Source organism: Myotis nattereri (assembly GCF_964212035.1).
Source record: "Myotis nattereri genome assembly, chromosome: 18".
NCBI lineage: Eukaryota > Metazoa > Chordata > Mammalia > Chiroptera > Vespertilionidae > Myotis > Myotis nattereri.
Window position 1 is genome coordinate 39501488 of NC_138093.1, and position 24758 is coordinate 39526245.

The window sequence follows — 24758 nt, forward strand, 5'->3', positions numbered from 1 at the left end:
ATGCACCGAGTGCGATTTGGGCGAAATCGGGTAGGGCTTGGGTTTGAGGAATGTTAGTTTGTTGGTTCCTTTCACCGACTTCAAACTGGAGCCCCGCGCTAATGAATACTTGTCGGAGATTCCCTAACCGCAGGACAGGGGCTCACAGGCTGCTCGCTGGGTAATGTCTGCAAAGCTAACTTCAAGATCAAATCGCTTTAAAAAGCAAATCCACAGACAGGTTCCCTGGAGCGTCCACTAGCGTCTCCCGCCGCCCCCGGACACACGGAGACTGCCGGGACAGAAATGATGTTACCAATGTCAACACAAGGTGGCTGCCACCGATCAATGCCAACAGGAGTCCTCAGGCTGAGGTGCCCTTAAGAGAACCGGTTCCCAGGTAAAGTTTGCTAACCCAGGAGACACTGACCCGGACAAATTCTAAGTGCACGCGTCTGAGACTAAAGGGAGGCTGGCTTTTATAAAGTTCCCTCCCTCGTTACTAATTGGTCCATTGCTATGCAAATGAGGAACCCAGATTTACAATCTGATTGGTGTGAGTAAATGTCCCGGTCGGTTATAGAGCTGCTCTGATTGGTCAGGAAATATGTAAATGAGGGCAGAGCTGCACAGTTCCGATTGGACAGGGCAGGTCTCAGCCCATTGGTTGAAAGGCGATTCTAGGAACTCCTTTATAAAGGTGGGTTCAGATGGCAGGAGCATAGCGCAGGAGGCTGGCAGCCTTGTCTGGCTTTTTCCTGAGAAGCAGGCTGTGTGAGAGGCTGTTGGCAATGGCTGCTAGATTCTGGTTATGAATTTGTGCCCAGTTAGCCACCAGGAGTGGTTCTTGGTGGATGTATTTTTTCTTGAGGTGCACACCAAGAACTTGGGCCTGTTGGAGATTCCTTAAAAACAACCAGGCAAAGGGGGTTACACAGGACCCCATTCAAGTCAGTCAAAAGGTTGTATTTACATCCTTATGAGACTTCATCTTCATGGACATTCAAACATGCCTTGCTTCTATAATTTTAGTTCACACCTCAGAACTTGAGTAACAAATGCTTTTGCCTGGATGCCCTTTTTACCCACCTTGTTCCTCTCAGGTAAATTCCTACACATCTTTCCAATGTGAGGACACAGTGGCAAGTCCACCCACCGTGGAGTTAGGAAGACCCGGGTTTTATAACTCTAGCACCAACTCTTACTGCTAGTTGTGTGGCATTGAGCAAGTTACGTAACCTTTCTGATCCTTATTTTTCCCATCTGTAAAAGGGACACAAATTACCACCTCTGTAAGTTATTATAGGAAGGAAAGATAGCAGTGTATGGAGAGCCTGGGACGTGGCAGGCATTCAGTTAGCATCTAGTGCAGGGGTCCTCAAACTACGGCCCGCGGGCCACATGCAAATACAAATATTTGTTCCTGTTTTGTTTTTTTACTTCAAAATAAGATATGTGCAGTGTGCATAGGAATTTGTTCATAGTTTTTTTTTAAACTATAGTCTGGCCCTCCAACGGTCTGAGGGACAGTGAACTGGCCCCCTGTTTAAAAAGTTTAAGGACCCCTGATCTAGTGGAAGCCAGTGTCACTCTGCTTCCTTCTCTGAAGCCTTCTCTAAGCCAGCCCACATCGACATGGCAGGGTGCAGCAGAATCTCACAGAACAATATACCATTTCCCATTTGTTCCAAATGTCTGTTTTCTCATTTCTCTACATGCTTTAATTGACGATTGCAGAGGTACTCACAGATTGATGCAGTATTTGCAATTCACACAGGGGGTGAGGAATATTCTGCAATATTGAGCAATTCATATTACTCTTAATGTGTAAATATGTAGGTCTAGGCATCAAATACATGAAACATGATACTGATTCTAAGATATTGAACACTAGAATCACAAAGAGCTTTTTAATAAAAATATTTAATAAGATTTCATTACATTTTCAGAGTCAAGTAGAAAATTTCAACTTAAAAAATAAATAACCCTGGCCAGGTTATGGGTTCAATCCCGTTGGGCGCAAATGGAAGGCAACTGATCTGTTTCTCACATCAATGACTCTTTCTCCCTCTCTCCCTTCTTCTAATACCAATACATAAATAAAGCATGTAATCAAACCCCCCCAAAAAATTCAACTTTATTCAAATACCTGAAATTTAATTTTTAAAAATTTGTGAATTAATTATAAATTAGATTTCTTCCCTTTAACTTTTGCAGATTATTTTGAATGCTTTTAAATAACTGTTGAAAACATAAAAAATAATGTCATTTTTAAATTGAATTTATATTTTTATATTTTAATTTTGTGATCATTGAATTTAGGTGTTTGAATATCATTTTTTTTAAATTGATTTTAGAGAGAGGGCAAGAGAGAAATATCGATGTGAGAAACATCAGTCGGGTGCCTCCCACATGTGCCCTGACCAGGGATCAAACACGCACCTTGGGCATGTGCCCTGACAGGGAATCAAACCCGCCACCTTGGGTGTATGGGTTGACACTCCAACCGAGTCAGACTGGCCAGGGCTGAATATCATCTTTGACATTTAGCCAATCTGCAGTCTCATAAAAGCCATAACTACAGGTATTTGTCAATATAGGAGGGTCATACATAATTTAACAATTATTTAGCTTGATGTGTAGCTATTAACTATTTAGACACATGGCTAATGGACTTCCATTTGCACTGTTTCCCAGGCCCCACAAATCATAGGGCAACCCTGCCTGTAAGTGGTGAGTCAAAGGCCTAAGGGAAATGCTAGATGGCTTCAACCTTGTAAGAACACAAGAATGTTCTATTTTACAATAGGAGAGAAACAAGCTGCTACCAGAGCATCAGCTCAGGAGCTTCACGTCCAATAGCGATGACGTTACCTAAAGCAGCAGATGGCAGGCACTGCAGCCCCGTGTCTACAGCAAGGCCCTCAATGCAGACTCAGCCTGAACCCACAGGAGAGGTGTCTGTGTCCAAGGGGATTGGGTCGCCTGGGTCTTCCCCGGGGAAACCTGGGTACAGTCTCCTTTCCCTTGAAGGTTTTCTAGACCCTCTCCAAGCAGCCTCCCTGCCTCCACTGACTCGGCCTCACAGGCATCCATTTCTTCCGCGTTAACTGAGCACCTATTACACACCGTGCACAATGCCTGGTGCTTGACACAAACGCAGAACCAACCATTATCCCTGCCTTCAAGGAACTTGAGAGACCAAGCTCCTGCCCTGCTGGAAGGAGGGAAGGAATACTGCGAGTTGATTGCAGGTCCCTGAAGAGGGAGTGAGGCAGAGTACTGGAATTTGCACGGAGCCCAATTTCACTAGTTCTATCACTATCCAAGTAGCTGTGCAAAGTCTGAGGAACACCATCCGGGAATATCTTAGAACTAACTTTCTCCCCCGACCCCTTTGTTCTCAGGGTTGCTGATTCATTCTTCTAATCAATCTCTTCTTCACTCTAAACACATGCATGGAGTACTACGTGCCGGTGAAGAGGGACGCCGTTCCCGCTCTCCAAGTGCCCACTTCCGCCACGAGACTGGTGGCCCTTGTTAGTGCTAGGCTGGTGGTGGCGCAGGGTTTCTCCGCTGACTCTGATGCCTCAGTCTAAGGCAGGCTGTGTGCCTGGGCCTTGGAGGGGTGCCTCTCTCAACACTCCTGCCCCGTCCCCTGTGGCAGCCAAACTGCCGGAAATCTGCTCTTGTTCTTGTGTGTGAATTCCGTGCCCTCCCTCAGGGTAGCACATCTGTTGTCCCGGTAGGACCCTGGGCCCAGGGTTTTCTGCCCCTGCTCCAAGGTCAGGGGTATTGGCTTGGCCTCCTCTAGCAGTGACTGTCAGGGCATTTCCGACTTCTGCCCCAGAGCCTGAAGGGTTTGCCTTTATTTTTCCCCCCAGAAATCAAGGGTTTTTCCCTGGGTCTGAGGGTAATGTGATGTGTTGCTCCTCCCCACCAGCAGCCTAAGACTTGAATCCCTCAAGGAAAGGGTCTGGGGGAAGCGGGCGGGGTTTCATACCTATGCCTCCTGCCTCCTGCCTGCCTGAGCCACTGACAGGAGTTCCCCCCTTCCCGCCCCAGCATCTGATGAGCGCCTGGTGTAGACCCTTGAGAAGAACTCTGTTTCTTATTTGAGACTCCCAGCTCTTCCCAACTGATGGCTAGCCCGTACGCAGCCTTTAAAAAACCTGTTAACATTTTAGCTTTTTTTTCCTTACCTGCTTGTAAAGTGGCCACCTGTCTCACGTTCTTCTTGAGACAAAGCAATTTGTATGTCCCATCTCATCAGAGGGCTCGTCACTCTTTGGGATTCAGTTTACTCTGCCGTGCAAACCCAGCTCTCTCTGATACACCCAAAGAACACTGGCATTCTGTAGCTTCCACAGACTTTTCTCCTTGTTAAATTCGAAGTGACATTCTCTTGAGGCTTTCTACATTCTCTTAGAACCTCTACTAACAGTCATTTATTCTCTTAAATCAGTGTTATTTCCATCACTGCACTTATTAAAATCTGTAATTATTTTTACTTTGTCTCTTCCATTAGACTTTAACCCCATGAAGACATAAACTCTATCTCTTACTGCAATCCCTTCCAGCACCATATGGGACACTCAAAACTACATGGAAGGAGGACCTGTGCAATACTTTCAACAATAAAAATTTTAAAAAAACTACATAGAAAGATGCATACAACAGGTATTCACATTTTCAAGAAGAGAAAACATTAACCCAACACACAGTAAACACTGGCTAGTTGCAACATCCAGAGAGTACTGGGGTACAGAGGGAGAGAGAAAGAACCCAAAAGCTAAACTGGGATTATATCAGATTTTCCTTTATAATCTGTCTGGAGATTCTGGCCATGATGTTGACCAAATTCATAACAAAAAGCACAAACAAGAAAGGTATACCAAACCATTCTTTAATTAAGCTTTAAGAAAAACTTAAGTCAATGAAATAGCAAAACAGATCAATAATTCCTTATTGTTTATTCTCCTCTTACAAAAAGACACTTGGGACAAATGAATACAGAATGGCATATGTCTTATTCGGCAATGGGCAAATACAGGTTTTCTTGGTATTCTCCGCAGGAATAAACTCATGAATTTTCAGAAGTACATTTTCCTATGCACCACTCATCTTCTCTAAAACAAGGTCAGTTCTTTTAATTCCCTGCAATGTTTAACAATGAAGCAAAATAAGCAATCTAAGACTGACTCAAGGAGCAAGACATCTGAATCAAGTTTTAAAAGATATATAGGATACTGCCCAGAAATTTCAACTAGTGAATATTCTTATAGGTTTTTCATTTCTTACAATTTGCAAGAAAAAAGAGGCTATTCTGTTCAAATCTGCATGGCAAATAAAATAACACAGAAAGCTGAGTACAGTATGATTACTTTCCTGGCCTAAGAGAAAACATTAAATTCAGGCATATTTAATGCACAGTGAGCATGCCATGTGTTTTTGTAAAGTTAACAAAATCTTGATTTCCTATATGTCACAGGTGATGCAACAGACGGCAAATACCAAAACCATTTGAGACCAAAATTGGGTAATACAATTAGCAAAACAACAATACACACAAGAGTGCACCAGAGTTCGAACAAGGAATGAATATCCAATTGTACTGTTCACTAAAACTTATCATCAGGCTAATAATACCTGAAGAGCTTTGCTAACACTTTTATTTAAATATTCTTATTTAATGATTTATCCATCAGGTAGAAATATGTACAATAGTTATTTCAAACCAGGAAAAAGGGGGATGATATTTTTTCCCCTGACCTGTAAAAAAAGTCATTTTAAAAATCCATTTTAAGTAATTCCTTACTTGGTGCTTTATAACCACTTTCCACTTTAGGAAGATCATTTAGAAAGGCAGGAATACAATATTTAAAAGGTCATCATCAAAATAACCAAATGGACTTTAAATGTACTTTTGAGTACTTTCTGGACTACCCAGCTCTTGTACTAATTACACTTTACTGGATTCCCTGTAATGTTAACAATATGAATCTTAAAATCGGAAAACTGGCTTTGATATTTAAAAATTAGCCTCCTCCATAGCTACCTCTCAAATATTTTAAGCAGAAAATTAATCTGGTTGTTAGGGGTTGATGTGATATGTGCGAACCACAATCCATATGGATTCTTTAAACTTTTAGGACTAATACCAACTTCAATATTCAATGGATTTACTCACTCTGAGGCTGCGTGGAAGATGGAAGTGAAAATGTCAGTACTAGCAGAAGCACATAGGAAATAGCACCCGAAGATGGAAAGACAGCTCTGCATTCTGCTATTAATGCCAAACCAGGCTCGTGAGTTTCCATGGGCTCCATAGCTTACGTTCTCCAAAAGACTAGGTTATTTGGTTCTATGTCTGAAATTTTCTTTAAACTTCAAGAGTCAATTTAAATTTAGAGAGGAAATGTATATTTCTTTAATATTGGGGTGAAGATCATTAAAGTATGAGGTCAATTTCCTGGGAGGCAAGTCAGGACTGTGCAGCAGTGGGAAAAACACCACAAAGCCCAAGGTGCAAGGTGGACATGCACACAGCAGCCCTGAGTCGCATGCGACCTAGGGATTTAGAGCGACTGCTTCCCAGGGGAAGACAGTGTTTCCTAATGGATACAGAGTATGCCCACTGCTCATGACACAGACACCTCACTACTGATGACATCTCCCTGTGACAAGTTAGAAATGCAAGTGAACTCCCGGAAACAAATCTGGACTATAAACTTGAGGACAGTACAAACAGTAGTTGGGTGGAATCTCCCTGCAGCAATCTTTTTCTTTCCTTTAAAGTCTACAGGAAATCTGCACATAGACAAGGCAATTACTTCTCATAATAAAAAAACTTCACCCACATCGTCAAAGTCTCCATCGGATTCCACGCTGAGTAGCTGGTGTGTCACATTCTATTCCACAGGCGCATTTGCTTGTGAGTCTGTGGGGTTCTGATCAATTTTTTCTGGAAATAATAGCTTCTCACAGACTGTTTCCTTGATCGGTAAATGCTGTGACATTTCATTAGGTTCCGTGAAGAGGGAAGGTGGGACATGCTGGGAAACACGTAAATTATATCAGCAACGATTCGGTTATTGCACTGACACTTTTTAGAAATGCTGGCCATAAGCATGCCGGTTTTAAGGTGAAGTACGTAACTGTAGGTAAGGAGCACCACCCAGTACCTGGTAATAACAGGTACCTTTGTTCCTGACTCTTCGGCTCTGTTACTTAATGACACAAAGATCACAGGGATATGGTATTTACAACGCTGCCATAAATGTCCTAAGAATTCAATACCTCTTTTCTTTCTACTGAATCTTTTTTATTTCTCTTTGAATTTAGTACCACTTAGTCCAGTCCCCTTTCTCTGTGGCTACTGTACTGGGAAAGCACTAGCCTTCACTTAGAGTGCAGAGTGCACAGTAACTTCTCTAACCGTGTACACTCTGGGCCCAGACAGAGGTACGCACAAAGGGTGAAAAAACAATGTCAAGTCTGCAGGAAGGTATCACGTTTTCAGCAACTTATTGCAGAATTGTAAATCCCAAGGAAGCCCTTTACAAGTTCCAGGGGAGCAAAAATAGAGAGAAATTATGCCAAAAAGAACAAGTCATGGTGTGAAATTACCACACTTGAGGGGAAAAGAGCCTGGGTAGGAAGACATCACAGGGTGGCAAGTGGAAAGAACATCCAGGTGGTGCCAACCAGCGAGAGGTGTGACTCCAGGTAATTCCCACCTCTGGCTCTCAGCTTTTCCAGATTAAATGTGGAAATCAGATGAGATGATGGCTATAGTACCCAGCACCTCTAACTGTTCTTGTATTTGAGGTAAGCTCACAGTTCTGTCGAGTAGGATCCACCCTATCGAGCCCTTTGGGTTAATGAATAGGTTTAAGGATGCAGATTTGGGTGGTTGGGTGGGTGGGGTGGGGTGAGGAATATGTATCTAAAAAGAAAAAAAGTCTACATCTGAAAACTGATATTAAAATGCCGTACCATTAAATTAGCAATTCTGCTCTCTCGTGATGTATATTCTCGTAACATGTAGGTCTTGTCGGCCTAGGTTTAAAAAAAAAAAAGTTGCAACAAGTTTACTTATATTTATTTTATAATCCTTTCTATCAAGCAAAGCTGCTTACATTTTAGTACAGGTTGTGATGGTGGCATGAACTCCAATGAGACTACCTTATTCTCCAGTGAGAGAACAGCTATTTAGCTCTTACCAAGAATTCTGAATTGTTCATTCCAATCCCTATAAATCATAGTAACATCAGATACAAAAATATAAGCAGATTTAGTAATTACCATGTAAGAGAAACACAAGCAAGATTTTACCTTGAAAGTAAATATGTATATAAGTGAGAAATGCAAGAGATTTTCCTGTCACTCAAGTTCAGAACTACAGCTTTTCCTTAAGCTACAATATTCTCATTACCTACATAACTGCAGCTACTTTTATGTTCCAGAAAAAAATATCTCCAGTCAAGGCACAGACAAGAATCAACCAATGAATGCATAAATAAGTGAACAACAAATCAAGATCTCTCTCTCTCTCTCTAAAACCAATTAATCAACAAAAAATTTTTTAAGTTTTTTAAAGTTAGGTTTTAAAGCAGCAATTTATCATAATTTGTTTTTAGAGGCATTTTTCAATAAAAGAAAACCACAAGATTAAACTCCGTAAGGTTTCAGTCTTTCATATCAAAAAAGACAGATTAGTGTTCATTGTAAACAATCCAATAACAAAGTATATAAAGTATAAATCATCAGCATCACAGCTCCTATAGATAACTATCCTTAACGTTTAGAAATCTCTGCACATCTTTCCAAAGCAGTTAAATATAACTCTCTCGCATTAATTTTAACGACTACATATTTTTCTACTATATGGATATAAAGTAAAACTTTAATCCATGTCCATTCAATGGGCAGTAAGTGTCCCCCTTCCCTCCTGTTTGAATTACAAACAACATTGCCATATACATACTGATTCATGTTTGTGGGTTATTGTATATTAGAATCTTTTTTAGGGTAATTCCATAAAAACTCAATATTGTTGAGTTAAAACATAAGCATTTTTAAAATTTAGATTGATTTCACCCTTTCTGAAGGAAAAAAATACAGCCTAGTCTTAGTATCTTGTTACCGCTTTTAAAAAGAAAACGGCCCATCAGAGCCCCCGTATTATTTCCGGGGGAAAGCCTTCCCGAAGTGCAGGATGTGGGAAACGACCAAGGCAATCCCATCCCATGGGGCTCAGATCCCCGCTCTGCCACCACTAGCTGTCCCATGTGGTTGATATTAAAGTCAGTCAGTCGTTCTTTACCTCGGCTGCGTCAGCTATGAGACAGAGATCATACAGCACAGGTTTCACTGGGTTGTTAGGAGAGGTAACCATTACCCGACAGCCCTAACTGACACTGGCAGTCTCGTCTCTAATTCATCACCCCACAAATCTGAAGTTAAAAATTCATTCACAAAGGCAGGCCATGGGAAAGCTACTGGAAGAGTTTTCATGACTCAGTTTAAGCCTCCCCCTTCCTTTTAAAAAAATAAACTTTGTTAACAGTTCCTTGAGATGGAGCACAAGCTTTCAAACTTTGGAAGAACTTTCCAGTATCAGGACATTATGTAAACCAGCGGTCGCCAACCTTTCGGACCTCACAGACCACCAGTGGTCCTCGGACCACCGGTTGGCGACCGTTGATGTAAACAATACATACTATACACAAAGGTAAGAGTTCAAGGACAGTTTTCTTAAACGCAGATGAAGTACAAACAATTTTTTAAGAAGCATCAGACCCCAGTAGGGAGTGTCTTGTAGAACGAAGTTTCAGCTGCCAGAACTTTTGGAAAAGACGGAATGTTTCAGTAACCACGGTTATGAAGCATGCCATAGACTATAAAGCACTGTTCAATTTCAAATTCTCACACAGACAAGAAACAACACAAACAGGCCCAATATCAATTAGTACACTCGTCAAATGAGATTAGATACCTCGTGGTAAAGTCTCGTGTCATTCATTCTGATAAGCACTCCATCAATTCTCAAGAAAAACCGCAAAAGCAGGAAAAAGCTGGAAGGCATTACTCTCTGAAAGAAAAAAAGTGCATTAATATTTTAATGACAATTAAATATTGTTACTGTGCTAAAAGAAAATGAATTTGTTAAAGCATGGAAGGAGGGCTGAATTAGCATTATATAGGAATCTCTGAACTAGAGGTTCTTTGTCGTAGCACCAACTAAGGCTCAAAACTTTGTGTATATTATTTAACATCCTGGTTTCAGTTTCATACAATAAAAATATTTTTTTCTAGGTCAAAAAATATTTATCTTAAAAAGACAGCACAGCTCTGGCCAGTGCTGCTCGGTTAGGACATCGGCCTGAGCACAGAAGTGTCTCGGGTTCAATTCCTGGTCAAGGGCATATACCTGGGTTGCAGGTTGCATCCCTGGTCCCGATGTTTCTCCCTCACTCCCACCCACTTTCCCTCCCTTCTACTCTCTAAAATCAATGGGGAAAAATATCCTCAGATGATGATTAAAAAAAAAAAATTGGAAAAAACAGACAACACATACCTAAATAATGAGAAAATTGTAATGTTCACTTTAAAAAAATGGTAGTACTTACAGTAAATGGTAACACCAGTAATACCAAAATGAAAGAAGAACCTAGTTCTTTGTTGCTGCTCATCTTTTATTCACTTTATGTAAAATAAAGACTCGAGACCTGAACTGGAATGCTCTAACGCAGTGCAGCCGATTAGGTACTGTGTCCTACTGCCAAGCCAAGTTCATCAGGTCATCATTCACATCCCTGACATCTTCCATCTGTGGCACATCTATAAATGTCTGTTTCCCAAATACAACCGGGAAGCCACAGTTAGTGGAGAGTGAAAAGGTAGATTCTGGTGGCAAGGAGAGAGGGGTGTGAGGTCCTCAGGTCTTCAAAAACAATATGTTTGACCATTTACTAAATAGATTTTCACTGCCTACCAAGTTCAAATTCTTACTACAGCAGGTATTGGATTTATATAGATGCAAGGATACAATCCCAGTGATTCAAGGAGTTTACCAAAGAGGAAAACAGACATATCCAATGTGGTGGCTGCTGTACAGAGGTATGCACAAGGTTTGAAAGGCACTCAGAGGAGCCCACCCAGGGTGGCTCAGTGGTTGAGCATCAACCTATGAACCAGGAGGCCAAGGTTCCATTCCTGGTCAGGGCACATCCCTGGGTTGCAGCTTGATCACCAGTAGGGGGTATGCAGGAGGCAGCCAATCCATGATTCTCTCTTATCATTGATGTTTCAATGGGGAAAATTCTCTCTATCCCTCTCCCTTCCTCTCTGAAATCAATTATATATATATTTTTTAATATTATATATATATTAAAAAATATATATGTTTTTATATATTTATATATTTTAATATATACATTTTATATATATATTAAATATATATATTTATTTTATTTTATTTTATTTTTTTTAAGTGCTCAGAGGAAGTACCTGAGTCCACTGACAAAAGTCAGCAAGAGCGATACCTGAGTGGAAGGAAAGCTGGCTGGGAGTTCTGGCTGTAGAGGAGGCGGCATGTACCAAGTACATGACACAGGAAGCTGCATTCAGGGAACTGCCTGGAGTTCCATATAAGCACAGGGCAACATTAACCAAGAATAAAGAATAACAAGATAACCCCATGATGATAGTGGCTTAACTGCCTAAGAGTCCCCAGCCACAGGTCAAGCTCTTTCCTGCCCTTGACCTTTCCCCACCCTGTTCCCTGACCTGGAGTGTTCTCCTGGCCAGCACTTCCTGTCCTTCAGAGCTCAATGCAAAAGTGGCTTCTACATAAGGGCCTTTCCTACACTGCATGTCATCGCAGATTCCCCTTGTTATTCCCTCTCACAGTACTCATTACAAATGAACAGGTCTATAACTGTATCCACTTATGTGTTTACTTGCTTAAAGCCTCTATTTGACTATAGGTTCCATGGTGGTGGGAATACTGGCTTCGTTCAGCACCAGATCCCCACTGCCTAGAAAAAGAGCCAGCACACAGCAGGTGGCCCTTAGCTGTGGGCTGAACAAGAGAGGCCAGATGCTCGCTGCTGGGAAAAGGGCTGAGTCAGATGCACTTGGGTGGGCTAAACAGCAAGGGACCCAAAGGAAGACGCAGTAACGCAGAGCAGGAGGCAGCACTGACTACGACAATATGTCACAGCAAGTCAACCTGAAAACACATCATTACCCAGCAGAGCGCTAGTTAAAATGTATGGGAAAGAATGACTTACAATATTTCTTCCAATTCAAAATTAGTAAACATGACACAACACGGAAGCAAGCTGAAGTACCATTTCTGCACTGCACAGTGGGGAGACCAGGAATTAGGGGCCTGTGTGCTAGTCCCAATCCTACCACAATCCACGTATATTTTAAGACAATGGCATCCTAAGGGCATCTGGAAAGCTGTGGTGAGCAACAATGATGAGCAACCAGCACCAACCTTCAGGAGTTAAGGACCAGAGACGGTCGCTGTTCTGCAGTGCACAGCACGACTCTATACAACAAAGTCCAACCCTGCATCCCACAGACTTCCACATCTCTCACCTGGCATCTAGCTAAACTTAGAACCTAATTCCATTTTACATATAAATAAAAAACTCACTCAATTTCCATAAAGGCAATGGCCTTGTAAACTAAGGAGAGATTATACTTCGTTTTGTTTGGAATTTTATTATTTCACTTTGAAAAATGCATCAATGGAATGCCAGCCTGTGTTCTCTGAGTCACTGACTGTCAGCCTGCATCTGTAACTGTCACACCCACAGTGACTCAATATGCATACACAAGCACCTAGCAACTTCACTATGTCATTTAGTGGTCATATTATACACTTACCTAGTGAAATACATCTCATTTTATTCCAAGTCAATTTCTTTTAAATTATAATTAGGACATTATGTTAATTTACTGAAAAGTAGTACCTTACCTATGAATTTCATTTCAGGGTAGTAAATGGGAGAAGGTACTTACAGTATTTGGTTAAAGAAAAAAAAAATGGAGTGATGGGTCTGATGAGATGGCAGAGCAGTAACTTAGAGCAAGTCACTGAACCACCCAGGTTTTAATAACCCCTATATTAAAAGCGGGGCGTGAGGAACGACCTCAGGCTCTCTCTGTAAAGTCCCCAGGACGACATTTCTAACAAGGGCCCCCGCACCAGCACTGCGGAGTCGTCGGCGCCCTCCTCCATGAGACGTGTCCTACTCCCGACTCTCTGGCACCACATCCCTGCATCCTCCAGACATCTCTACTTCTCAGCTAGTCTCTGCTTCCATACAAGGGAACGTCATTGGTCCACACTCATACCTCCAAGTGCACTAAGTGAGAAGAAAAACGTCTCAGGTGATGATTATTCTTCGGTTTGAGACTTACTATTTGCTCTGGTACACACATGTCCATTTATGCCCACACCCTCTCCAACACTTTCACCCACACAAACATGTGTGCTCCCCACATGCCTACCCACTTGCATACATCACAGACATAGCCACCCACTTGGATACAAGTGCCCAACCAGATATGCACATCATAATGAACATTCAACACCGCCAGCTCTGTGAGTGGGTAGACAAATGGAAAGGTACATGACTGAATGAGTCAGCATGAAGAAATCTAAATGACAAAGATAAATTGGGGGAGAATTATGGGTGAATAGGGAGTGGGATGCTCAGAAAACAGTGATGTAATGCTAGAATAATAGAGATATTGGTTCAAAATTAGTTACCCCAACTTAGATAAACTAGTCTTTTGGGAAGTCATTTATAAAATACAGAGGCTAAACTAAATGATTCTGTAAAAATTCATTACAATTCCAAAATCCTAGGATTCTACAGAAATCTTGACTTTAAAACAAAGTACTGCTGTTTTTGATTTATTGTTTTCATTCTTAACTAGAAACCCAGTGCATGAATTCATGCACGGGTGGGGTTCCTCGGCCTGGTTGGCAATCAGACTTGGGGGGGGGGGACCCCGCGGGAGGTTGGCCATGGGAGGTTGGCTGTGGGGGCGCACTGACCACCAGGGGGCAGCTCCTGCATTGAGCATCTGTGCCCTGGTGGTCAGTGCACATCATAGCTACCAGCTGGTCATCCGGTCTAATGGCCGTGTAGGCTTTTATATGGAGAGATTATTGTTTAAATCACCATACTCACCATGATTGTGCTTTGAGAACAATGTTTGATGCTAGGGCCCATCTTTGACAGACCTTATGATAAGTGCTATAATGGAGCGGTTAAAAATAATGTATTTTTGGAGTATGGACAAGGGATATTTAACTCTGCTGTGGAGGGCCTCATAGAGGAGGTGACATTTTAGCTAGGTGTTAAAGAATAAGGCATTTAATAAAAAGTTGTGATTTTTCTCGAAAATGTTAAGAAACCCAATTACAACCTAATATAAACAAATATGAGTAACTGTGGCGGTCTGCTTGTTTTCTTTTTACGCATGTTTCACCAGCGGCATTGGTAATGGAAGCAGTCCGTCCTCCAAGGAACTGATAGTTGTCATTCCTGTTTTCACTTGGATGCTGGAAGCTGAGTGTAGTTTATGGGGCACTGAGTCCTGACACATGGTCATTTCCTTACATAGTATCCACCTTGCTGTCTGCTCAGTCTCTCCACATTGTTTTTAGTTCAAAATGTGAAAATTAAGTCATAGTTTTCATTCAGATTACATAATAAGCAAACAAAGTACAAAGTGACCAGGCAGGTCTTTAAAAAATGCTTTGCTAAAGCCTTAAAAATATATTAAGATTTTGTGAATTTTATAACGGACATTAATTAGTAAGACATACTCTAGACTCAAATGAAACTGTACATGATATCATATTAAGACGGTATAATTCAAAGTGAGTCTTATATTTCTGACCAATGGTAGAAACAGAAGAAAGAAATTTTAAACAAAAATCACAATACTCACAATTTTCACACTTAGGCTTGAAACTCCATGATCATGAAGTTCATCCTCAAACAGGAGAACTTCTTCAAAAAACTTAATCTGCTCTCTGGCTTTCAATTTCTCTGTATCTATATGATCTGTTGTAGGCACAACCTGAAAGAAAAATGTCAGAAGGAGCACATAAAAGTCTTTCCGAGGAGCTGGAGACATAGGAAAGTCACTAATGCTACTCCACAGCCTCCAGGAGGCTTTTCCTAAGTCAGCCCACAGTCATCACCATCATTACTGCATCGGGTTAAAAGAAGTTCCCGAAATTTCCTCACTCCTGGCAACCATGTGCCAGAGGGCCCCTAATTTACAGAGCTCTTCAGTCAGGAGAGAGGAGAAAAGACGTGAACTTATGAAGCATTGTAAGGGTCTGACGAACCTTGCTCCCCATGAGACTGCAAAGGAGGGATTTTTGTCTGTTCTCTGTGTAGCCAGGGCTCCTACGGTTACTGCCCAGCACATAGTAAGAGCTCAAGAATGAATGAATGGCCGAAACCGGTTTGGCTCAGTGGATAGAGCGTCGGCCTGTGGACTGAAAGGTCCCAGGTTCGATTCCGGTCAAGGGCATGTACCTGGGTTGCGGGCATATCCCCAGTAGGAGATGTGCTGCAGGAGGCAGCTGATCGATGTTTCTCTCTCATCGATGTTTCTAACTCTCTATCTCTCTCCCTTCCTCTCTGTAAAAAATCAATAAAATATATTAAAAAAAAAAAAAAAAGAATGAATGAATGAATGAATGAATGCATGGTTTCTCAAAAACTGTGTTTTTGTCTTGGAAGCAGCACAAAATAGTTAACACTTGGAATACAGAAGTGGCAGCAAGTGAAGACAAGAATTAAGTTGCTGCCACAAACTTCCAGCTTCCCAAGATTCTAACAATCTCCGCAGAGACAAGGAGCCCCCAAACAACACTAACTCCTTACATTTCTGCCTAAATACCCACATATGATATGGGGTCTCCAATAACTACTTTTAATGAAAACAGTTACAGTGAAATACATTTTGTTCTCTATGACAAAATGTGATACTTACAAACAGCAACCTAAGCCAAATTTCCCTCATTTCAGTCACACTGTAAGATTTCAAAATAAATAATAGGCAAACAAAGCAAATAAATAATAAGTAAATAAAGCTCCCAATAGGAGACCTACCTATTCCACCTTCTTGGTGTATTTATCATGGAGTAATCCACCCTAAGCAGGGCTTACATGATGCACTTTAACATTCACATAGCGCTTCAGAATCTACTGGGAGCGTTCCCATCCCTGACCTCGCATCAAAACTCTGCTGTGAGGCAGACATATGTCTACCCAATTTACGGATGAGACTAAGCCTCAGATAAATAGATTGAGTAACTCCCCTAAGACCATACCAGTTCCCACACAGTACAGGCAGGACAGAAGTCCTATTTGCCCACATCTCTATTCAACTGTACAACTGGGAGCTGTTGCTACCAGGTCTGCCTAAAGCAGCGGTTCCAACCGGTGGTCCATGGACCACTGGTGGTCCGTGAGGTCTGAAAGGTTGGCGACCACTGGTCTAAAGCACAGGCCTGAACACCTCTCGATAGTGACAACATTAAGGCAGTGGTTCACTGCTCCCAACCACATGTAATTAAAATCCCTCCACTTTATTTCCTGCTGATGATCAATAAGCAAAATCCCTCATATTAGTTTCTGAAGCCCCCACGACAGAAATAAACATGTGAAAGTAGTAGAAAAAATAAGCCATTACTAGAAAGTTCTAATGCCAAGACTGTCCAAGACAACTGATGACTCATAAAAGCAAAAAATAACAGTTACCTTTAACTTGAGGGATTCTCCAAGTAATGTTCCCTTATAATCTGTTGTAAAGGTCCAATCGTATGGTTTAATAACTTCCTTGGAGTGCTCACCCTCGTTCCTCAAATACCAAAATAAGAAGGATCAGATTTAGTGACGCATGCAGATCATCTGCATTCATTATCACACCAAATTACATTCCACACATGATGTAAAACCTCCTACTTATACACACGCTTGTCAGAATTCACTAACACAAGGCCTTCTTTCTTCCTCACACTTCTTGCTGTTTAACCTGACATGTGCTGAGTAGTCTTCCCAATTAGTCGCTACACTGCCTGAGGACCTTTTTTAAAGCCCATCCTCCTTTATACTCTCCAAGGTACCTAGTACATAACAGGCACAAAGTAAATAATTGCTGCTTTGACTACCAAAGAAAATAAATTTTTCTTAATTTCAAAGGTCCTCAAATTTTCAATGCAAATCACAGCATTTTTCTTGAAAAACAGGAACATTCAAGCACACAGTGTACTCTTCGCTAAAGAACACGAAACGCTCAAAAAAGAAACTCCACAGAGCTCAGCTCAAATGTTACGCAATTAACTCAAGAAGCATTTAAGAGGTGGCGTAACTAATCTCCATGTTATAGATGAGAAAGATTAATTTTAGAATAATCCAACTACCAAGTTTAATAATAATACTAGCCCCCCATTCTAATATCGTTTCTTTCAACTCTCTTCTCGGTTTCACCCACAACTGCCCGGACTCTCACCTGCTCTCCTGCCACTCCTCCGCACAGGCCACTTTAAGCATTCCTTGGTAGTTATTCACACATCTCAAAGCATCTGTAGCATTGAACTCAATCCCAAAGCCAGAACCATGCTGGATTCTTAAAACGTTGTCTCCAAACATCATCTCGGGGAGGGATGGCATATGCAATTCATCAGCTAACCTATGCACAACCAGAAGTCAGGCAGGATTATTTTATATCACTGTTGACACTTTGGTTTCCTTCTCATACCTACATTACTGAGTGAGTTAATTAACATGATATATTTTGTAGAGTCTGTAAATGCTTCCATTATCTATTCTCTCTATGTATATCTTTTTTTTTAACCTTCACCTGAGGGGAGATTTTATGTATATTTTCGAGAGACAGGAAGGAGGGGTAGAGAGAGAGAAACATCCATCAGTTGCTTCCCGTATGTGCCCATCTGGGGAGAGAACCCGAAACCTTTGTGGTGCACACAATGCTCCAACCAACTAAGCGACCGGCCAGGGCTGTGGACTTGGCAGTGGGCTAAAAAACAGGTAATAAACAGAGAAGTAAATACATAATATATTATCTGCTAGTGGTAAGCGACGTAAAGATAATGGTGGGGGCCTGTTTTAGGTAGGATGATCAGAGATTGCTTCTGAGATAGAATTTGAGCCTCAAAACTACTTTGTGAGCTGAGAAACGCCGAGTTTAGGTACCTAATGACAGATTACAGAGCTATAAGTAGTAACACCAGGCCTCCTCCATTATGCCAGCTGCCTTATAAATACTTGAGCCTCGTCCTGCCTCATCCAGCCAGCATGGCTCAGTAGGAGAGTCAACCTGTGAACCAGGAGGTCACAGTTCAATTCCTAGTCAGGGCACATGCCTGGGTTGCAGGCTCAATCCCTATCCCCAGTGTGGGGCATGCAGGAGGCAGCCAATCAATGATTCTCTCTCATCATTGATATTTCTATCTCTCTCTCTTTCTCTCTCCCTTCCTCTCTGAAATCAATAAAAGTATATATAAATAAATAAATACTTGCCCCTCATTTGGCCAACCTCATTAGAAAAAAAAGTTATATTTGACACACTATGAAGCCAGGATCACAAATTATTAATCCACAGCTGTGTTCTGATTTGCCTGAACAATATTTGAAATAGTTGCCAACAATGACGTGCTTGCTTCAGCAGCACATATACTAAAATTGGAACAATACAGAGAAGATTAGCATGGCCCCTGCACAAGGATGATATGGAAATTCATGAAGCGTTCCATATTTAAAAAACAAAACAAAACAACAACAATGACTGAGAGATAGTTGTCAACAAAAATTGAGAGTCTTTTTAGGAATCTGGACTTCTGGTTTCTCTTTTTTGAAAAAAAAAAAAAAAGGAACACTGGCAGTACTGGGCCTGGCAATCCACACAGCACTGACAGGCTGAGGCTGAGTAGAGGCTGCCCCCTTAACTGGGGCCCTGGTGGTGCACCAGTCCCCTTAACCCTTAAGAAAGTTGAGTTTATAAAGGTTTTTAAGTGGAAGCTACTCACTTCTGAAAAAAGCAGCTATATATATAAATCACTATGCCCATGACCCATCATCACCTCAGTCAAAACCAGGGCTTTCAATTTAGGGATGTAAGTTCAGCTTCTCAACCAAAGGCAATTATCTATGGGCTGGCAGGAACCCTTCAATTTTAGCCTGAGAACTCTTGCTGAATTGAATCATGGCCAAATAAGTATACTCTGACCTCTCTTTTCATAAGGCTGAATGACAGCCAAAGGAAGCACAGACCAAGAGAGGTGGCAGGAAAGAATAGCATGAGGTGGAGAGGGTGAAAATGTTAAAAGACAGCAAGGGAAGCAGCGAGCAGAAAGCAGAGATGGAGAAATCCTATATAATAAAAGCCTAATATGTAAATCGATCGAATGGCAGAACAATCTGTCACTATGACCACCGGGGGTAGATGCTCAATGCAGGAAGCAGTGCTGAGGAGCAGCGAGCCAGGCTCATGGCTGGTGAGCACAGTGGTGGTGCCGGGAACCTCTCCCACCTCCGCTGCAGGTGGGCGGTAAGGAGCAAGGGGTCCCAGACTGCAAGAGCCCGGGACTTTGAGAGGGATGTCTGACTGCCAGCTTAGGCCCGATCCCCCCCGGGGGTCCCGAACTGTGAGAGGGCGCAGGCGGGGCTGAGGGACCCACCCCCCCAACCCTTCCACCCTTCCTACCCCCCCAACTCCCCCACCCTTCCTACCCCCCCAACCTCCCAGTGCATAAATCTTGTGCACTGGGCTTCTAGTAACAGTAATAAGAGTAGAGACTTGTATATAGTTACTGTTGGGGCCACAAGAACTGCTGCTCATTTTCTGAGATAATTCCTGTGTTTAATTTTCTCCTCACATACTATTAAATTCCCACCACTTAAGGCAACTTGGGTCTCTATTCCTTGTTACCTAAAAGCAGAGGTTCTATGGAAGTGAATTTTCCAGTTACCCTATGTACCAAATTTATTTTGTGGAAAATTTTCAAAATGTAATATAGACTTTTCTGTGTTCTTAAACAGAAAATATTATTTAACCTTTTCTTAATTATCAGAGATCATCACATTTAACATTCTTGTAAGATACTATGCTCAAGTTCGATGGAGTGTGTACACCCCTAGTAGTCCTATGAAATATTCCTGTTACATGTAAAAGAATCACTGTCACTAACTTGCACAGCCTCAAATGTTCTAAATTCAGACTATCTTAAACACTGGCCAAACATAGTATCTTAATACCATTTCTTTCTTTTTTTTTTTAAATTTATTTGTATTGATTTCAGAGAGGGAGGGAGAGAGAAACATCAGTGATGAGAGAGAATCATTGATCGCTGCCTCCTGCATGGACCCTACCACGGGATTGAGCCTGAAACCCAGGCATGTGTCCCGACCAGGAATCCAAATATGACCTCTGGGTCATAGGTCGACACTCAACCACTGAGCCACACAGGCTGGGCTTAATGCCAATCTTCACTCTTAACAAATAGGTATTACCATTAATAAGGCAGGGAAGACAGGAAGCCTCTATGGGATTTAGATGTCTTAAATCATTAAAGAAATCGTCCTTAATCCAATACTTCCCCTAATCCATTTATTTAGCATCTTAGAGGTTTTAACACCCGGGGTGATGCATCACAGAAAATTTAGAATGGGTGAAGGTCTAGCCTTTCTTTTGTCATAAGGAAGGACTAAGTATACTCTGGCAGATCTATTTAGAAATAACAAATACAGAGATTAAAGACCTAGGATTTGAGTGCCTTTAAAACTCACCATGCAACCAGCCCCTCTTAGAGAGTCTGTAAGTACATTACACAGTAAACACAACTGGAGGCGACTGCTTTATAGATGCACAAGTTTACCTCTATGGTGCAATATGTAACAGAGAAAGTGCCAGGCCCCTACCTGAGGAAAACCCAGACAGTAAATCAATCTACGGTGGGATGAAGGGAATTATTTTTCCCTTTGTTTTCTGCATTTTCCTTACTTTTCTTAGTGAATCTGCAAGAATATTATTTTATTTAATGTAGTTATTTATAACTAGGCAGCTAAACATTCTTTTATGACTCCCCTCTCTTCCCTGGTAACTTCCCTCTGCCTCAATTTTAAAAGGCCAGTGCTCCCCAGGGTTCCATCTCATGACCTTTCCTTCTGTCCTAGAAGACTTTTAGATGATTTTCACTCACTCCCAAGGCTCCAGGTTTCAATTATAAGGTGACGATTCCCAAACCAAAACCCACGGACAAGCCCTAGCCAGTTTGGCTTAGTGGAGAGAGTGTTGGCCTGTGGACTGAAGGGTCCCAGGTTTGATTCTGGTCAAGAGCACATTCCTGAGTTGCCGGCTCGATTCCCAGCGAGGTCTGTGCAGGAGGCAGCCAATCAATGATTCTCTCTCATCATTGGTGTTTCTATCTCTCGCTTTCTCTCCCTTCCTCTCTGAAATCAATAAAAAACATTAAAAACAAAACAAAACACGGACAAGCCTTTTTTTTAATTGATTTTTAGAGACAGAGGAAGGGAGAAGGGAGAGAGAAACATCAGTGTGGGAGCAAAGTACCCACTGGCAGTCCCCCTACCGGAGATCAAGCCCGCAACTCAGCATCTGCCCTGACTGGAATCAAACTGGCAATTTTTTTTTGGTGCACGGGACCATGCCCAAACAACTGAGCCACACAGGCCAGGACCATGGACAAGTCTTTGTTAAGCTCCAGGATCAATACTATATCCAAATGCCTACTACATCTATCTCCACTTTATGACCCACACACAGCTTACATTCCAACTAAGTGAGCTCGCCCTCTATCTGACACCTGTCCCTGCTCCGCTCCCTCCCCTTGTTCCTGGCAATGATTTCCAGCCCCAGCCAGAAATCTCGTCTCAGGGTAGTCCTCCTTCTGCCTTCCTCCCCTATCCAATGGTCACCAAACCCAGAGACTTAATCTTCTAGAAAGTCTCCAATCCATCCTCCTTGTCACCTCCAGAGAAATCTTTCAGAGCAGCGATTTTCAACCTTTTTCATCTCATGGCACATGTACACTAATTACTAAAATTTTCCGGCACACCAAAATATATGTTTCACCAATCTGACAAAAAATATGTATTTTTGCCTTTCCGCCCAGCCACTTCCCTGCCTAAATCTTAAAAGGCCAGTGCTCCCCAGGGTTCCATATCATGACCTTTTCCTTCTGTCCTAGAAGACTTTTAGATGATTTTCACTCACTCCCAAGGCTCCAGGTTTTAATTATAAGGTGACGATTCCCAAACCAAAACCCACGGACAAGCCTTTTTTTAATTTTAATTGATTTTTAGAGAGAAAAGATTCAGTCACACCGCGGGCTATGATTGTGTTGGTGGTTGTCATTTTTTTTTTATTTGACAATCTAAGGGCATGCCCCGACTAAATAGTCAGGTATTGCATGTTTTAAAAATTCCTGCGGCACCCTGGTTGAAAAAATCCCTGTTTCAGGGTCTACAGCTGATCATGCCGCTCCTCTGTACAAAAGTGCTCCCTGTGGTGGTCACATAAAATTCAGAACGCTTCAGCCTGTGGCTCAAAAGCTCTCTGGGCGATGTCTCCACCGCAGGGCCGGCTCCCCTTCTCACTCCTGCCCCTGGGGACCCCCAAGGGCCCACCACACAGAAGCGGTTCCTCCAACAAGTCAGGGCTCTCCCCCTCCCTCTCCCGGACCTACGCACCCTCCCCGCCTTCCAGGGGCCCCGCCCGCCCCATCCCACCAGCTTCATGGAGATGCGGGTCGGGCATCCGGCTGCCCGCGGCCTCTCCGCCTAACGGAGCTCACTGCACCCCGCGTCTCTGAGCCCGCGATTCTCCCAAGACCCTGCCTCCCTCACGGATGTCTCACCATCCGTCTCTCCAGCGCCCGGCGCACCTGACGTGCTGAAAACCAAGCAAGCATATCGCCCCCATTAGTGACGCCCAGAAAGCAGGGCTGAGCCCCCCAGGAAGCAAGCATATCGCCCCCATTAGTGACGCCCAGAAAGCAGGGCTGAGCCCCCCAGGAAGCAAGCATATCGCCCCCATTAGTGACGCCCAGAAAGCAGGGCTGAGCCCCCCAGGAAGCAAGCATATCGCCCCCATTAGTGACGCCCAGAAAGCAGGGCTGAGCCCCCCAGGAAGCAAGCATATCGCCCCCATTAGTGACGCCCAGAAAGCAGGGCTGAGCCCCCCAGGAAGCAAGCATATCGCCCCCATTAGTGACGCCCAGAAAGCAGGGCTGAGCCCCCCAGGAAGCAAGCATATCGCCCCCATTAGTGACGCCCAGAAAGCAGGGCTGAGCCCCCCAGGAAGCAAGCATATCGCCCCCATTAGTGACGCCCAGAAAGCAGGGCTGAGCCCCCCAGGAAGCAAGCATATCGTCCCCATTAGTGACGCCCAGAAAGCAGGGCTGAGCCCCCCAGGAAGGAGAGGTGCAAAGGTGACCGGGGCAGGGATGTGGGGCAGGTAGGGATCCTCCGAAACAGCCCTGCGCCACCCAAACCGGGTCGAGTGACAGATTCGCGCAGACGAACCCAACCGAGGGTCGGGAGGGCGATGCGGTGATGGACCGGGGCTGTCAGTCAGGGGGCGGCCTCGGCCTGGCCTCCGCCCCAGGGGAGGGTGGGGGCTGCGCGGGGCCGCCCTGCTCTCGCCCAGCCCAGCCCAGCCCCAGCCCCGCGCCCCGCGCTCCGCTCCGGGCCCGGAGCCTCACTTCTCCACATCCGCCGACTTCATGATGTGGGTCTTGGTCGCCGTCAGCGTCCAGGGCCCGAAGGAGAAGTCCCGGTGGCTGCTCTGGAAGCCGTGGATCATCATGGCCGCGGCGGGGGCGGCGCGGAGCGGGCAGGAGCGATGGCAGCGGACACCGGTTTCCCCGCCTCTGCGGCCCGGCCCCCTCGGCTTCCGAGCCGTTACCATGCCCCGCCCGGCCCCGCCCCGCCGCCGACCCGACGCCCGCCCTTCTTTCCGCCCTCTTCTCCGCCCTGCGCTTTTTGCTTCCGGGACCAGGCGCCAACGTTGCGTGACCCACGTTACGTCACGACGCACCGGAAAAGGGGCGGAGAAGAAACAGATGAGGGACTGGGCTTCGGCAGCGAGGGGCGTGGTCAGCGTCGTGCCGCCCCCGGAACTCCTTGGGTGACGTCATCGAGGGGCGTTTCTGAACGGGGAATCTTGGGCTTGGTCAGCGGTGGGAAGGGCAGACTCTGGGCCAAGGCAGGGGTTGGGAGGATCCAGAGATGGTTGGCGGGGGGAAGCCGGAGAGACAGGCGGACCCCTCGGGAGAACAGTAGGCAGGCAGACACTCCTGCTCCGACGGGGAAGGTAAACAGGAAGAGGGAAGGTGCCATCCAGACTTGAAGATCCAGCCACAGAGCTGAGGACCAAGAGCAGGACTTGGGCAGCACCGCGGTTAGAGAGGAAGGCAGCACCGCAGCCGCAGAGTCGCTGTGCAGGCAGGGCACGTGTCAGAGCATCCAGCAAAGGCTCCGTCACAGAGGAGAGGGGAAGAACTAGACCCTGAGCTGGGAATGCACTTCCCTTTTTCTCATGCTTATGGTTAGGTCAAGTTCCACCTCCACCTGCCCCCCCTTCCCCCCCCCCCCCCCCGTTTAAAAAACCCTGGGGGTGCCGTGGCCGGGTTGCTCAGTTGGTGTTGGGTAGCTCAGTTGGTTAGGCCGTTGTCCTGATTT

The 24758-nt window shown here is 43.9% G+C and overlaps 1 protein-coding gene across 1 annotated transcript; it reads right to left on the minus strand.

Annotated features, from left to right (window-relative positions):
- Window positions 1-4864: 4864 nt before the first annotated feature.
- TIPRL (TOR signaling pathway regulator) lies at window positions 4865-24029 on the minus strand. Its single transcript, XM_081112491.1, has 8 exons — window positions 23780-24029; window positions 17548-17727; window positions 16797-16896; window positions 14968-15099; window positions 9980-10075; window positions 7978-8040; window positions 6840-7034; window positions 4865-5136 (listed from the first exon to the last, which is right to left on the minus strand). Exons 1-7 carry the CDS (start codon window positions 23983-23985, stop codon window positions 6891-6893), a joined length of 921 nt encoding a protein of 306 aa, XP_080968617.1. The 5' UTR covers window positions 23986-24029; the 3' UTR covers window positions 4865-5136; window positions 6840-6890.
- Between the last annotated feature and the right edge of the window lie 729 nt (window positions 24030-24758).